At 36.1% G+C, this 15,077-nt stretch overlaps 1 protein-coding gene across 4 annotated transcripts in view; it reads left to right on the top strand.

Moving 5' to 3' along the window:
- The window catches only part of LOC127856853 (guanine nucleotide exchange factor VAV2-like), a 71,950-nt gene extending 57,214 nt beyond the window's left edge, over positions 1-14,736 (top strand). For all 4 annotated transcript variants that reach the window (XM_052393025.1, XM_052393017.1, XM_052393008.1 and 1 more), the window contains 3 exons: positions 1,007-1,066; positions 9,196-9,350; positions 10,045-14,736. In XM_052393025.1, coding sequence (XP_052248985.1) covers positions 1,007-1,066; positions 9,196-9,350; positions 10,045-10,092 — 263 coding nt within the window. In that variant the 3' untranslated portion in view covers positions 10,093-14,736. The remainder of the gene's footprint in view (positions 1-1,006; positions 1,067-9,195; positions 9,351-10,044) is intronic.
- The last annotated feature ends 341 nt before the right edge of the window (positions 14,737-15,077 follow it).

Genomic DNA, 15,077 nt, shown 5'->3' with positions numbered 1-15,077 from the left:
GTCGAAATTACACTCCGCCGCATTTAGTTAAATCGCTTGAAGTTTTGAACTATGCCGGCAACGATAATAACGTTCGTTAGCAAATATCAACAAGTCAAAACGGTGTTTTTCATTAAGTTTGGGCACTTGGAGGGTAATTTCGACACATCAGGACTAAATCAAATTTTACTCTTAAGGTGTCGAAATTACCCGACTTTGCTCTAATTATCATTTCTTTCATGTACTTAGTTGTTAATAGTAGTGTTCATTACATACCTGTCGACTTATGTCCATAGAAACATGATGAACTCTGGCTATGATCTCTTTGATAAACCACAGGCCTTGGTTGTCAGTGATGTCATAAATAGAAATTTTAATTCAAAGTGACGCAGTAGGGGGCATTGTGTTTCTGACGAACACATCTCTTGTTGGGTCATTAGGTCAAAGATCAAGGTAACTGTGACCTCTAAAAAAAAAAAAGCTTTAGCAGCCAAGCGTGGCACCGGTAATGCGGTGCTCTTGTTTATTTTTGTTACAGTAAATGTGTTGTACTGTATGCTGTGTTGTTTAAAAATATATTAAATATGGGACAAGAAAATATGCTCAATATTTTTGACATCGGAAAAAGCCTGCCCATAGTTAAAACAATACAAAGTATGTTTGTAAAAAAGACAGATCAGGGTTTTGCGAAGAAATTAAAAAAAAAACTGTCTACTTTTGTCAAATTATCAAAATAGCTAACATAATGCTCTTTCTCTTTTGCATTAAATAGATTGATTGCTCAACATGGGAGGTCAAAGTGAAATGAAGGGATAATGTTGCTGACAAATATATAAAAATGAGCATTTGGAACAATTGGTTCTAGTCATATTTTCTAAGAGAGCTTTTGTCCGTGCCAGCAAACTTAAACAACAAGCTTAGGTACAAAATGTCAAAAACATTGAGCAAACATTTGTCCATATTTGTCAAACACTGCCTGCACATGCATGAGGTAACCATGGTAACAGTGTGTGCCTCTGTCCCGCAGGGGGAGCCCCGACGCCATACCCTGTGCCACTGCCACCGAAGCCTCACGCATATGTCAACGGTAAGAACCTGTTATCTTGACTACAATAATCATATTAAATCTTGATCCTGGGCCCATAAGCAGTAAAGCTACTTAGTAAATTAATTTTGAATATGCTAGGGCTGTTAGAGCAGTGGTTGGTACAGGTGCTTCTCAATGAGGGTTTGGTTGGTGGTCACCATACTGGACAGGTGGGATTTCCCCATGGTGCACCAGCTCACACACACATACACACATACAATAAAAGACCACAGCAAAATTCGAAAATCTACAACTAACAACTTATAGAAATATCTGGTAATTGAGCTAGAATTCGAAAAATTCGTCCAAACTTTGGTGATTCTAGTAAGTAAATTAAGAAGGAGTTCTATGACACAGTCTGGGTCCTCATATTAGATGGAGTTCTGTGACACAGTCTGGGTCCTCACATTATGCAGTTCTGTGACACAGTCTGGGTCCTCACATTATGCAGTTCTGTGACACAGTCTGGGTCCTCACATTATGCAGCCTCAGGTGTGGGAGGAACTCATAGACTTTGCAAAACACGCACACAAAACTGCTCAGATCTATCAAAGTGACGTCTTTTGCCCCTGAAGCAGATCTATCAAAGTAACGTCTTATGCCCTTGAAGCAGATCTATCAAATTGACGTCTTATGCCTCTGAAGCAGATCCATCAAAATGACGTCTTATGCCCTTGAAGGAGGACTTAATTTGAGAGGTTAACCCATTTGTCCATGGGTGGTTTGGTGGGGATGTCTGTTCACATTTTGTGCATGCTCTGTAGCTGTTAATGATTGGGATGATTTCAATATTATTTTTGATTTACTTTTATTTGACCTTTTTTACTTTTGATTATTGACCAGACAATGTTAGCATGCAACTCCCATGCTCCCCATGTGAAAGGTCAAGGTAACAATGCAACGTCAAAGTGGATGGATTTTCTTCTACTTTGTATTGCCTGGGAGGATTTGAATATTACTTTGGCTTATTATTCCTTGTCAAGATGTTGTGTTGCATACAACTCTTTTACTGGCCACACAGCATGTGATATGCATGGGTGTTTGTTTCTAATACTGACAACATGGTAACAGAGTTATATTCATTTAATAAATATGGGCTGTGCTCTGTGAAAAGAGGGGTTTTATGCATGTGCTAATCAGGGACGATACTTTCTGCCTAAACTTGATTTTTGCTAAAAAGAGACTTTCTTTAAATGAAAACTAATATAAAAGCGCAAAGTGTTGTCCCTGATTAGCTGGAGGGACTAAACTGGCTTATCTGTGACGCCACTTTACTCACATGCATTAAAGCCCTTTTCAACAGAGCACGGCCCATATAAATATAAATATTACAGCTGTGTAGCCCTGTTCATTCTATTCATTCTATGCCAGGTCATGATGGCCCCGAACTATTGGTCGCCCCACCCCACAAACCATACCTTTATTATGGTATGCTTAAAAACACAATTATGTGAAGTTGGAAACATGTGTCAAACATGTCCTAGTCATTAAGCTGCTCATATAAGATTCCAGGTGTCTTGTTTGCCAGACGTTGTAAATAATGTCTTCTTTTGAACTATTATTGTCCCCTACCGGTTTCACTGGAGGGGACTTATGGTTTGCGCTCTCTGTGTCCGTGAGTCGGTCAGTCTGTCACACTTTTCTGGATCCTGTGATAACTTTAAAGTTGTTAATATTTTTTCACGAAACTTGACACATGGACATATGGCAATATGGAAATTATGTCTGTCTGTCGGTCGGTCTGTGTCCGCTCTCTAATTCAAGTAGTTTTTTATGCGATCTTTACCAAACTTGGTAAGATGTTGTATCTAGATGATATCTAGTCCAAGTAAGAACATGTGCCTTGCCGGGTCAAAAACTAGGTCACGGGGTCACTTACTGCGTTATAAACATTCAGCATGTTGTCTGCTCTCTAATTCAAGAAGTTTTTATCAGAGCTTTACCAAACTTGGTCAGAAGTTGTATCTAGATGATGTCTAGGCCAAATTAGAACATGGGTCATGGCAGGTCCAAAACTAGGTCAAGGGGTCACTTAGTGTGTTTTAAACATTGAGCATGGTGTCCGCTCTCTATTTCAAGTAGTTTTCATCCGATCTTCACCAAACTTGGTCAGAAGTTGTATCTAGATGAAGTCTAGGTCAAGTTCGAATATGGGTCATGCCGGGTCAAAAACTAGGTCACTGGGTCACGTAGTACGTTTTACACATTCAGCATGGTGTCTGCTCTCTAATTCAAGTAGTTTTCATCTGATCTTCACCACACTTGGACAGAAGTTGTATCTAGATGATGTGTAGGTCAAGTTCGAACATGGGCCATGCAGGGTCAAAAACCAGGTCACGGGGTCACTTAGTGCATTTTAAACATTGAGCATGGTGTCAGCTGTTTTTTGTGAAGACAACATGCAAAATATTCTGTGTTTATGCGGCATGTGGGGGTACTCATCACGTCTGTGACAAAGCTCTAGTTTCATTTCAAGAATTCTGGTTACTATGGCAACAAATAGACTAGAAATACTGCTGAAAATGGTGTATCCTGCACACTTTTCTGTATCCTGCGATAACTTTAAAAGTTCTTAATATTTTTTCATGAAACTTGAAACATGGATTGATGGCAATATGGACAGTATGCACGTCATTTCATTTTCTTCCTATGTCAAAAATTCTGGTTGCTATGGCAACAAATATATATAAAAAAAATAATGAATATTTCTGACAATGGGGGAGCCGATAGGGGACATATATTGCTTGGCAATAGTCTTGTTTTATCATGAAATAAAAGCTTTAGACATTTTATTTTGCTACATAAATGTTATTTTACTCTCTTGACAATTTATGACTGTTACTTTTTTATTTAATTTTTAGAGGATAATGGTAAAAACATGTTTGAATAGCTTTCTAAAATGTTCTAACTGTATCAGCTGGTATTTGTTTTTAGCTCACCTGTCACAAAGTGACATGGTGAGCTTATGTGACCGTGTGATGTCCGGCGTCCATTGTGTGCGTGCATGCGACAGTCAACAATTTGTTTGTGTAGACAGTAGAGGTCACAGTTTTCATCCAATCTTTATGAAATTTGGTCAGAATGTTTATCTTGATGAAATCTGGGTTGGGATTGTATTTGGGTCAGCTGGGGTCAAAAACTAGGTCACTAGGTCAAAATCTAGGTCACATAATAGGTCAAATAATAGAAAAACCTTATGTAGACAATAGAGGTCGCAGTTATCATCCATTCTTTATGAAATTTGGTCAGAATGTTTATCTTGATGAAATCTGGGTTGGGATTGTATTTGGGTCATCTGGGGTCACAAACTAGTTCACTAGGTCAAATAATTTAAAAAATCATCAACACTTTTTTTTGTAGACAGTAGAGGTCACAGTTTTCATCCAATGTTTATGAAATTTGGTCACAATGTTTATCTTGATGAAATCTGGGTTGGGATTGTATTTGGGTCATCTTGGGTCAAAAACTAGGTCACTAGGTCAAAAACTAGGTCACTAGGTGAAATAATAGAAATACCTTGTATAGAAAATAGAGGTCGCAGTTTTCATCCAATCTTTATGAAATTTTGTCAGAATGTTTATCTTGATGAAATCTGGTTTGGGATTGTATTTGGGTCATCTTGGGTCAAAACGAGGTCACTAGGTCAAATAATAGAAAACCTTGTGTAGACAATAGAGGTCAAAGTTTTCATCCAATCTTCATGAAATTTGTTCAGAATGTTTGTCTTGGTGAAATCTGGGTTGGGATTGTATTTGGGTCACCTGGGGTCAAAAACTAGGTCAATTGGTCAAATATTAGAAAAACCTTGTGTAGACAATAGAGGTCACAGATTTCATCGAATCTTTATGAAAGTTGGTCAGAATGTTTATCTTGATGAAAACTGGGTTGGGATTGTATTTGGTTAGTCAGGTGAGCAATTCAGGACCATCATGGCCCTCTTGTTAACTTTGTGTTGTTAGTTTTTCTGATGTGGAAATGTTTGTAAGCCTCCAAGTTCTTGCCTCTCTCAGCAAGATGTCTAGTTTTCTTCTCTGCTGATATTTATGCTTTATTTGTTTAAACTGAAATCAAAGCATTCAAGTTGACAGTGACTTGTTCGTAAAGGGACTTGTTCACATATTGTATATATGAGCCTCGCTCTGATAATAACAGGGCTTAATGCTTGTGCATAAAGTTTGCAGCTTGCACTTGAAAATCAGGGATAACATTTTCTTAGTTTATGGTATATTTGGTTTAGAGGAAGTATCTTTTCTGGAAAAAGCCTGTTTGGGCAGAAAGTGTCATCCCTGAAGAGCCATGTGTGCGGACTGTAATTTCACTTTACACACATGCATTAAGCTCTATTTTTCCATAGCATGGAATGTGGCAACAAGTGGATTGATTTAAAACAATAAACAAGGCAATGTGATAAACACATTCCAGCAATTTGTGCCATGTGTAACTGAATTGGTTCTGATAATTTATTTGACTTATTAAGTTTATTATTTAAATCTTTCAAAAATGAATGAGAACTGCATGAGGTGTAATAAAATAAAATTTCATGACTTAAAAGTACATCAACAGAATTGAAGGCATGTTTTCAATGACCAGGCTAATATATATATACTGTTGATGTTTTTTAAAACTAACTGACTTTAACGTTTGACTGTTTATTTTGGTAATCAAATGCAAGCGCTTCATATTAAAGAATGTATACTTTCATATACTTTCTGTACTTAACATGTTTGCTTTATTATTGCATAATAGAGATTTTCCATTCAAATTAATTTGACCACTTATCATTTTTTTCAAAAAGGGAAACCTTATTGGTCTTCTTTAATGTTAAAACATATTCAAATAAAAGCTTTTTATATGCCTGTTTTTTCAAAACCGGACGTATTATAGTGTCACCCTTGGCGGGCGGGCAGGCTGCGTCCACAGCAGTGTCCGCTCTTCACTTCAAATAGTTTTCATCTGATCTTCAGCAAACTTGGTCAGAAGTTGTATCTAGACAATATCTAGGTCAAGTTTGAATATGGGTCATGCCAGGTCAAAAACTAGGTCACGAGGTCACTTAGTGCATTTCAAGCATTTAGCATGGTGTCCGCTCTCTAATTGAAGTAGTTTTCATCCTATCTTCACCAAATTTGGTCAGAAGTTGTATTAAACAATATCTAGGTCAAGTTCAAATATGGGTCATGCCGGGTCAAAAACTAGGTCACGGGCTCACTAAGTGCATTTCGATGATCTAGCATGGTTTCCGCTCTCCAGTTGAAGTAGTTTTCATCCGATCTTCACCAAATTTTGTCAGAAGTTGTGTCTGAATGATATCTAGGTCAAGTTCAAATATGGGTCATGCTGGGTCAAGAACTAGGTCACAATTCACTTATTGCATGTCAAGCATTAAGCATGGCGTCTGCTCTCTAATTGAAGTAGTTTTCATCCGATCTTCACTAAATTTGTTTAGAAGTTGTATCTTGACAATGTTCAGGTCAAGTCCGAATATGGGTCATGCCGGGTCAAAAACTAGGTCATGAGGTCACTAAGTGCATTTCAAGGATTTAGCATGGTGTCCGCTCTCTAAGTGAAGTAGTTTTCATCCGATCTTCACCAAATTTGGTCAGAAGTTGTGTCTGAATGATATCTATGTCAAGTTCAAATATGGGTCATGCTGGGTCAAAAACTAGGTCACAATTCACTTATTGCATGTCAAGCATTAAGCATGGTGTCTGCTCTCTTATTGAAGTAGTTTTCATCCGATCTTCACTAAATTTGTTTAGAAGTTGTATCATGACAATGTTCAGGTCAAGTCCGAATATGGGTCATGCCGCGTCCAAATCTAGGTCAAGAGGTCACTTAGTGCATTTAAAGCATTTAGCATGGTTTCCAAATTCTTTAAACGGGCCTATCTTGTGACAGTTTGGCACTCTTGTTTTTATTCAATAACTTTTAGTATGAAATATTTATTCAATTTTTAATACATTTTGTTGTAGATAAATATAAATGGTTATCACATATGTTTCTTTAAGAACAATTAATGCGGTGTTGTAGTATCTGAGTTATACTTAAGCAAAAATTATTCACTTGAGGTTCTAATAATTATTTTTATGCCCCCCTTCGAAGAAGAGGGGGTATATTGTTTTGCACATGTTGGTCTGTCGGTCCGTCTGTCCGTCGGTCGGTCCGTCCACCAGATGGTTTCCAGATGATAACTGATAACGCTTAGGCCTAGGATCATGAAACTTCATAGGTACATTGATCATGACTCGCAGATGACCCCTTTTGATTTTCACGTCACTAGGTCAATGTCAAGGTCACAGTGACTCGAAACAGTATAATGATTATCGGGTGATAACTCAAGAATGCTTACGCCTAGGATCATGAAACTTCATAGGTACATTGATCATGACTTGCAGATGACCCCTATTGATTTTCAGGTCACTAGGTCAAAGGTCAAGGTCACGGTGACCCGAAATAGTAAAAGGGTTTCCGGATAATAACTCAAGAACGCTTATGCCTAGGATCATGAAACTTCATAGGTACATTGATCATGACTCGCAGATGACCCCTATTGATTTACAGGTCACTAGGTCAAAGGTCAATGTCACGGTGACCCAAAATAGTAAAATGGTTTCCGGATGATAACTCATGAACACTTATGCGTAGGGTCATAAAACGTCATAGGTACATTGATCATGACTTACAGATGACCCCTATTGATTTTCAGGTCACTAGGTCAAAGGTCAAGGTCACGGTGACCCGAAATAGTAAAATGGTTTCTGGATGATTACTCAAGAACACTTATGCCTAGGATCATGAAACTTCATAGGTACATTGATCATGACTAGCAGATGACCCCTATTGATTTTCAGGTCACTAGGTCAAAGGTCAAGGTCACGGTGACTCAACTTAGAAAATTGGTTTTCGGATGATAACTCAAGAACGCTTACGCCTAGGATCATGAAACTTCATAGGTACATTGATCATGACTCGCAGATGACCCCTATTGACTTTCAGGTCACTAGGTCAAAGGTCACGGTGTCTTGACACAGTAAATTGGTTTCCGGATGATAACTCAAGAAAGCTTATGCCTAGGATCATGAAACTTCATAGGTACATTGGTCATGACTCGCAGATGACCCCTATTGATTTTCAGGTCACTAGGTCAAAGGTCAAGGTCACAGTGCCAAAAAACGTATTCCCACAATGGCTGCCACTACAACTGACAGCCCATATGGGGGGCATGCATGTTTTACAAACAGCCCTTGTTAAAATATTTTTCTTATGCATATTAATACATAATTCTTGTACTGGTACTTGTTATAATTATAACATTATTTATGATAAAAGTACCAATACAAGTGCTGCCATCTATAACAAACATTATTACAGCCCTGAAGAAAATTTATACCTTTGATTCCCTGTGATAAAATGTCACACTGTGTCTTTTGTTAACTGTTCACTGTACATTTCTGAGATATGGGCGTAGAATCAAGAACATTCTTAAATCAATATTTTGACTCAATTTTGAGTTATTTCTCAATGTTAGAGATGAATTTGATCATCATGCTCAATTTTCTGATAACTGACTTCTTTTAAATGTTTAAAGTCTGACTCAAGCCTGTGTTTGAGGATGAATATGAGTGAATTCTTATAGCTGAGATTTAAGATTGTTCATGTTCTGAACTACAGACTTAGTACTCAGCTGAGTTGAAGCTCAAATCTCATACACTAAGATTAGATCAAAAATTGGGAATGTGTGCGATACTGTGCCCTTTAGTTCTGGCTCTAACTTGCGAGAGTATTTAAAGAAATGTTCATAACACAGATATGTCCTGAATGTGTAAAAGCTTACGTCCTGAAAACATGTTATATAAATAATGCTGTAATAAAGCAATTCTCAAAACTCAAAACTATAACCAATATTAATATAGGACATAATAAATATGTTTCACTATGTAAATAATGCTAATGAAGGACTGTGTTTGTGGCACTTGCAAAAGTAAAAATATTGAAGATTAAATAAAGTGCTGTTGATTTATGTGCAGAAAATACATTAATCAACATGGTAAATTGCATAAATATGAGTACACTGTTCAGGCGATATTAGTCTCTACTTGTACAGCATTACAGCTTGTGTCGCCTTGCAGGTACTCGAGTTCTATGTTACGCAGTGGCGATGTATGACTACGCTGCGACTGCCACGTCACAGATCAGCCTGGCAGCAAATGATCGTGTGGCAGTGCTCAGCAAATGTGGGGCTGACAAGGGCTGGTGGAAGGGGGAACACTGCTCCACAAGAAAGGTTGTTGTTTTTACCCTTAACCGCTTTGATACATATTTTGACCCGTGCGTAGTTCCTTAGAAAATCAAATTGAGTTTAAGAACTGTCTTACTAGATTCAAGGTGTTCAGCCTTTATTTCTATCCCTAAGATACTGATGAGCAGCTTACAGCATAGAACCTGAACAGCCTGTGAGTTACTTGCAGGCTATAATGGTTTAATGCTGGTTACATATTGCCATTTTGCTTGGTTTCTGAGTGGGAGGGGGTTATTTCTGTTCATTGTAGCTTGATTGTCTTGAAATATTCGGGGTTATATAGACTTTATTGAGTCTGTTCACTGGAAAGAACCATTACTCTGTGTCATTGGAATGATGCTTAGAATACTCCTTGATTTTCTTAAAGTTGTTATGTCTAATGCTCACCTTTTAGACCCATAATCAGTTTCAGAATTTTATGAACCAAAAAAAAATATTCATATGTTATTAAACTATTGTATATATAATTCTCACTTTTTGGTAAAAAAAAAATAAGTTACAACAGCAATAATAGTTATTTTCAAAGTTTAGTTAAGCACTGAATAACATGCACTTTTTTAATCCCAGAAGAATAATTTTCAAAGGATGAGAAATATGTGTGATTTTTCTCAAGGTGGAACCTGGAGCATAATGATTCTTGTTTTTCAACAATCTTACATTAAATATCTCATGATTCCAGGTGGGGTATTTTCCATTTGCATATGTACGCGAAGAAGACGAGGAATAGCCGCAATTCTGCTGACTTCATTTGTGCTTTCATCATCAATACCTGATGTCTCCCTATATAGCTTAGTTTACATCATAACTGTCTGTGATGACAGTTTACATCATCAGTTTGTGTGATCATATCGTCACTTTCTGTGATGACACAGTCCGTGGTGAAACCACAGCGTTTGTTTAAGTGAGATCATCAGTGTTTTTGATGACATCATTGTTGTTTATGATGACATCACACAATGCTACATATATAAACTAGTGACATTGTTATTTTCTGTTTTGATGTCACATTCTACAATGATCACATCATGTTTATCTGAGGTTACACTTGTATATCACAGCATATGTTGATGATAATAGTCGGATTTATTCAGCAATTGATGTTCATTGTAAACTAGCTGCACAGTCAATGTGTGTGCTTAATATACTTAAAGTGTTGGTGAATGCTTTTTGCCCTGTGGGAACACATACATAAACAATGCACTACTGTATTCAAGAGTGTCCTAAACCAGTTATAAAGTAGTTATTGTAATTATGATAGTAGTTATTCCATCTCTTGTTTCTTGAGCCTTTGTGAGGACAACAGATGTGGCTGTCAAGTGTTGGCAATATGATTGGTCTGTCTGGTAAGGTGTTATATGGACAAGAGATGTGGCTGTCAAGTGTTGGCAATACGATTGGTCTTGTTGGGTGTTATATGGACCTTGTTTTGGGATAAAAAGGCTTAATGCATGTGGGTTAAGTGTAGTCCCAGATAAGTGTGTGCGGTCAGCACAGGCTCGTCAGGTTTTTGTGGATTTGTTTTTCAAAGACATCTCTTCTTAGTGAAAATCCAGGTAAGGTGGCAAGTGTGCAAAGGCAAATATGGGATGACAATTTATGCATTATGCCCAGTTTTCCGAGAACAAGGCTATAACAAATTTCATGAGTGATGGGTCTGATTGAAACCTCACAGCCTGTCAAGCCTTTCATCATCTGAGGAAATCATATGATTATTAGGCAGTTAACATTATGACACTGCTGTTGAGTTTTAGATAGGGCATGCTGGGATTCTCTGATTGATGTAGGCTAGGAATTTTCACATGAGTTGTAAGTCTACTTTTGGCCTAGACTGCATGATTGGTTGCCATTTCAATATTGTCAAAATCATGGTGAATATGTTGTCTTCAGTAAAGATTGCATTATAGGTATTGACATGGTTTCCTTTGGTCTATTGATACATGTATTTTATACGTTCTTCTAAACCTAATAGAATTTCAAGACCTGATTTATTAATGTTGTGTTGATAAGATCATGAAAATGAAAAATTTGCTTTGTAATGAATTGGAATATTTAATGTTTAACAAGTCATCACAGCATCTATAGTTGTTGCAGAACATGTGTAACTTTGTTATTGCATGTTTGAACTCTTATCTCTTTATGTTCATATTAATTGTGTATACTAATGTATGGATTGTGTACTATATATTTTGTTGAATAAAGATGTAATAAAGTCATGTCAATGAAATAAATTCCATTGAATTCTTTAAAGTATGGTGATAATTTGTCTGGACAGAAAGGTTACACCAATTTATTTGTCAATGACTGTTGAAGTATGTGTAATTATAGCAAATATACCTGCATATTCAGTGTCATTCATAAAATAAACTGTTACCTTCGTATATTATAAGGATTTAAAAAAAAAATATGTACTATTGTAACATGTACACAATGAGCTTGTGCAAAATCTTTCAGTGGAGACAGTTGTTACACAATATGAATGTGAAGGCTGTACAAACCAATGATATAGTGGACATGTTATCTTTTGAAAAGGTGACTGGTGCTTAGTCTAAATATGACCCAAATTTTAGAAACACCACAAGTTTATCTTAAAAATAGTTTTTCTTTAATTTCAAATTGTTCGTTTAATTGTAACAAGTTATAAAAAACAACATTATTTACTTGATTTTATTTTTTTTTGCGTTCAGTTGTTTATAATGAACAACTTACCTTATTATGCTTTACCAATATTGTAAAAGATGTGTAAAGTTTGTTTAATATGGATCCTTGCGCCTATAGGTTGTGTTATATGTGTAAATAATAATGAACAGATATGTATTGGTCAGTTTTTTTTATTGTAATATAGATTAAATTGCTGATAATATGTTGAATGTTATCACCAGATGATATGTTTCTTTATTGTAAAATTTGTAGAATCAGCTAAATGGACGTTTTAAAACTTTATCATCTGATCATGATGAGATTAACCCTTTGCATGCTGGGAAATTTGTCGTCTGCTAAAATGTCGTCTGCTGAATTTGTAAAATAAGCATTTTCTTCATTTTTTTTCAAAGAATACTATCAAAATAGCAAACAGTTTGGATCCAGATGAGACGCCACTTTCTGTGGCGTCTCATCTGGATCCAAACTGTTTGCAAAGTCCTTTAAAATTCGGTTCCCGCACTGAAAGGGTTAAGAGGGGAGGGTGTATTTTGAAAAACATGCATTAAGCTGATTCTATTTTCAAGATTGAATTAAACCTTTTACCGCTTATAGGAGCATTTTGACGTGTTTGTAGTCCCTTAGGAAATCAAATTTAATTGAGGACCTTTCTTACTATGTTGAATTTTAGGCATCATTTCCAACCATAAGGTACGGGTGAGTGGCAAACTGCATAAAACCTGAACAGACTGTGAGTCACTCGCAGGCTGTTCTTGTTTTATCCTGGTTGCATGTAGTCACTTTTACTTTGCTATTGAGCAGGAAAGGTTAAAATGACTATGAATATGTTCAACTTGGCTTTGTCTATTCATTTTTTGAATTGTGCTTATTCCATGTCAGAATTATTTACTGACAAGTAATTGATGTCTTATTGTATTCCACTTGTACAAACCAATAGATGCACTAGTTGAATATTGTACATTTATGTTGTTATAGATGACATTATATTTTATTTCCGAAATTGTAATATAGACTCTACTTGTGATTTTTTTTCCATTTTGTTTTATTTTTGTTATTTATTTTCAAAATATCTTGAGAGCTTTTTTGTTGATTTTTTTCTGCATTACCAAATGCTCTCTGGGCCGGTATTCTCAAAAAGTGTGAACAGACATGAGCTCTCAGCTAGCTGACTCTATGTAACCCAAAACAGACATGGATGTACCATACTTTACCATGTAATAAGCGCACCATGTGTAACGCGCTCCATAGAGCTCTTATAATTAGCTGACTGTATGTATCCCAAATCATAGAGTGATGTATATGTACTACCCGTTGGATCAAAAGCTAATGAAACCACTACTGCTAGAAATAGCAGTGACCTCAGTCATTTATTTAATATCGCAGTTTCATTTAATAACTAACAGGAGTAATAAATTTAAACAATAAATATGTTTTTCCTTGATTAATCGAATATACTTATGTTATGTACTTGATGTCAGTTTTTCTGCTGCAAACATGCAACATAAACTTGTTTAAGTAGTGAAAATTACTGAATAAATCAACCTAGATTTTGATATTTGTGTTGGACGAATAACAAAAGAAATAAAGAATAATTTAAAATTGTTTCCCAAGTATCGCATATTGCACTTGAGACATGATGATTTTGTTTGCAAGAAAACAGTAGAACTGATGTTATTGATATTTACACTTAAAAATGTTAAGTATATTTCAATCGTTAACTTGAAGGCATTTAAGCATATTAACAACTTATTGCATGTTAGTATTAAGAATATTAAAAAAAATCTATTTCCACATTACTGTTATTGTAATTTGATTAACAGAATGTAGGGAGTGTGATATTTGAAGTCCAAGTGGTTCGAAAGAATTCCAGTATGGGTTTATTCATGATTAATACTGTCTTTGATTTTTGTACAATTTTATCTCTAAATTAGCAGTCTCTCTTAAAGCATATATGTATATTATGTTTTGTTTATGTTTCATTTATATTGCAAAATTTATATTTTGTCATTATTTTATTTATCATTTAGTTTTGTTAGCTCACCTTAGCACATGGAGCTCATGGTGAGCTTTTAGGATACGGTGATGTCGTTCGTCTGTCAGTCCTTGTGTGCATCCATTTACTCAACTCTTGAATCACTTACCGTTAAAAGAGAGTAATAAATCTTCACAGAAATAATCAATAGGCGTCACTTTCAAATTTGCTCCAACATTCTGGTCCCGTGCATATGTAGGTTTGAACCGTAGTTTTTATAAATGAAAACTTCAAAAGTAACTTAAACCACAAGGGTCATGGGTTTAACATTTGGTGTGTTACATCCTCTAGTGGTACTTTAGTAAATTTGTTCACATTATGCCCCTGGGGTCAAAAATGGCTAGTAAATTTTTTCATATTATGCCCCTGCGGTCAAAAGTGGCCATCCCCCAAGAGTCACATGTTTTGGTTTTATGTATATAATGAAAGCTTAAGACAGTTTCACTCTTAAACCTCAATGCCCAGAAGGTTTTTGTTGGACATGTGACATCTTTTAAGTAGTCCTCTACCAAGTTTGCTTCAATCGTGACCCTGGTGTCCAAACTACATTATTACCACAAAATCTGCATCTCTTTTCCCCCTGCTTGTCTCAGGTGAGGGACCTTGGGCCTTTAGACCCTCTTGTTTCAGTTACTTTAAATAACCTAGTGCTAACAAAATATAAATAAAATGTCAAACCAACATCTACTTATTTATTGTGCGCATCCTATTGAAAAGTTTAGCAATAGAGAAATCTCAAAGTTTATTATTTCTATTAAAACAAGAAACCGTCTCCGACGGGTGATGCTCCCCAAAGTTGTTTTTTTGTCACAATATTGCACTATATATTCAGATAAAAGGAAACGTCTTGAGGGGCATAACTTTTTACAAAATAATACGATGGATGGTTTAGCAACTTACAAATTTCAAAGGGCCATAACTCTCTAAATAAATCATCTAACCAGAACCCACACATAACATGCGCATCTCCTCAAGGTAGTTAAGCTTCCCATAAAGCTTCATTGTTTTCCAGTCAGTAGTTG

Source organism: Dreissena polymorpha, chromosome 1 (genome assembly GCF_020536995.1).
Source record: "Dreissena polymorpha isolate Duluth1 chromosome 1, UMN_Dpol_1.0, whole genome shotgun sequence".
In the NCBI taxonomy this organism is placed as follows: domain Eukaryota; kingdom Metazoa; phylum Mollusca; class Bivalvia; order Myida; family Dreissenidae; genus Dreissena; species Dreissena polymorpha.
This window is presented reverse-complemented; position numbering and strand designations above follow the sequence as displayed.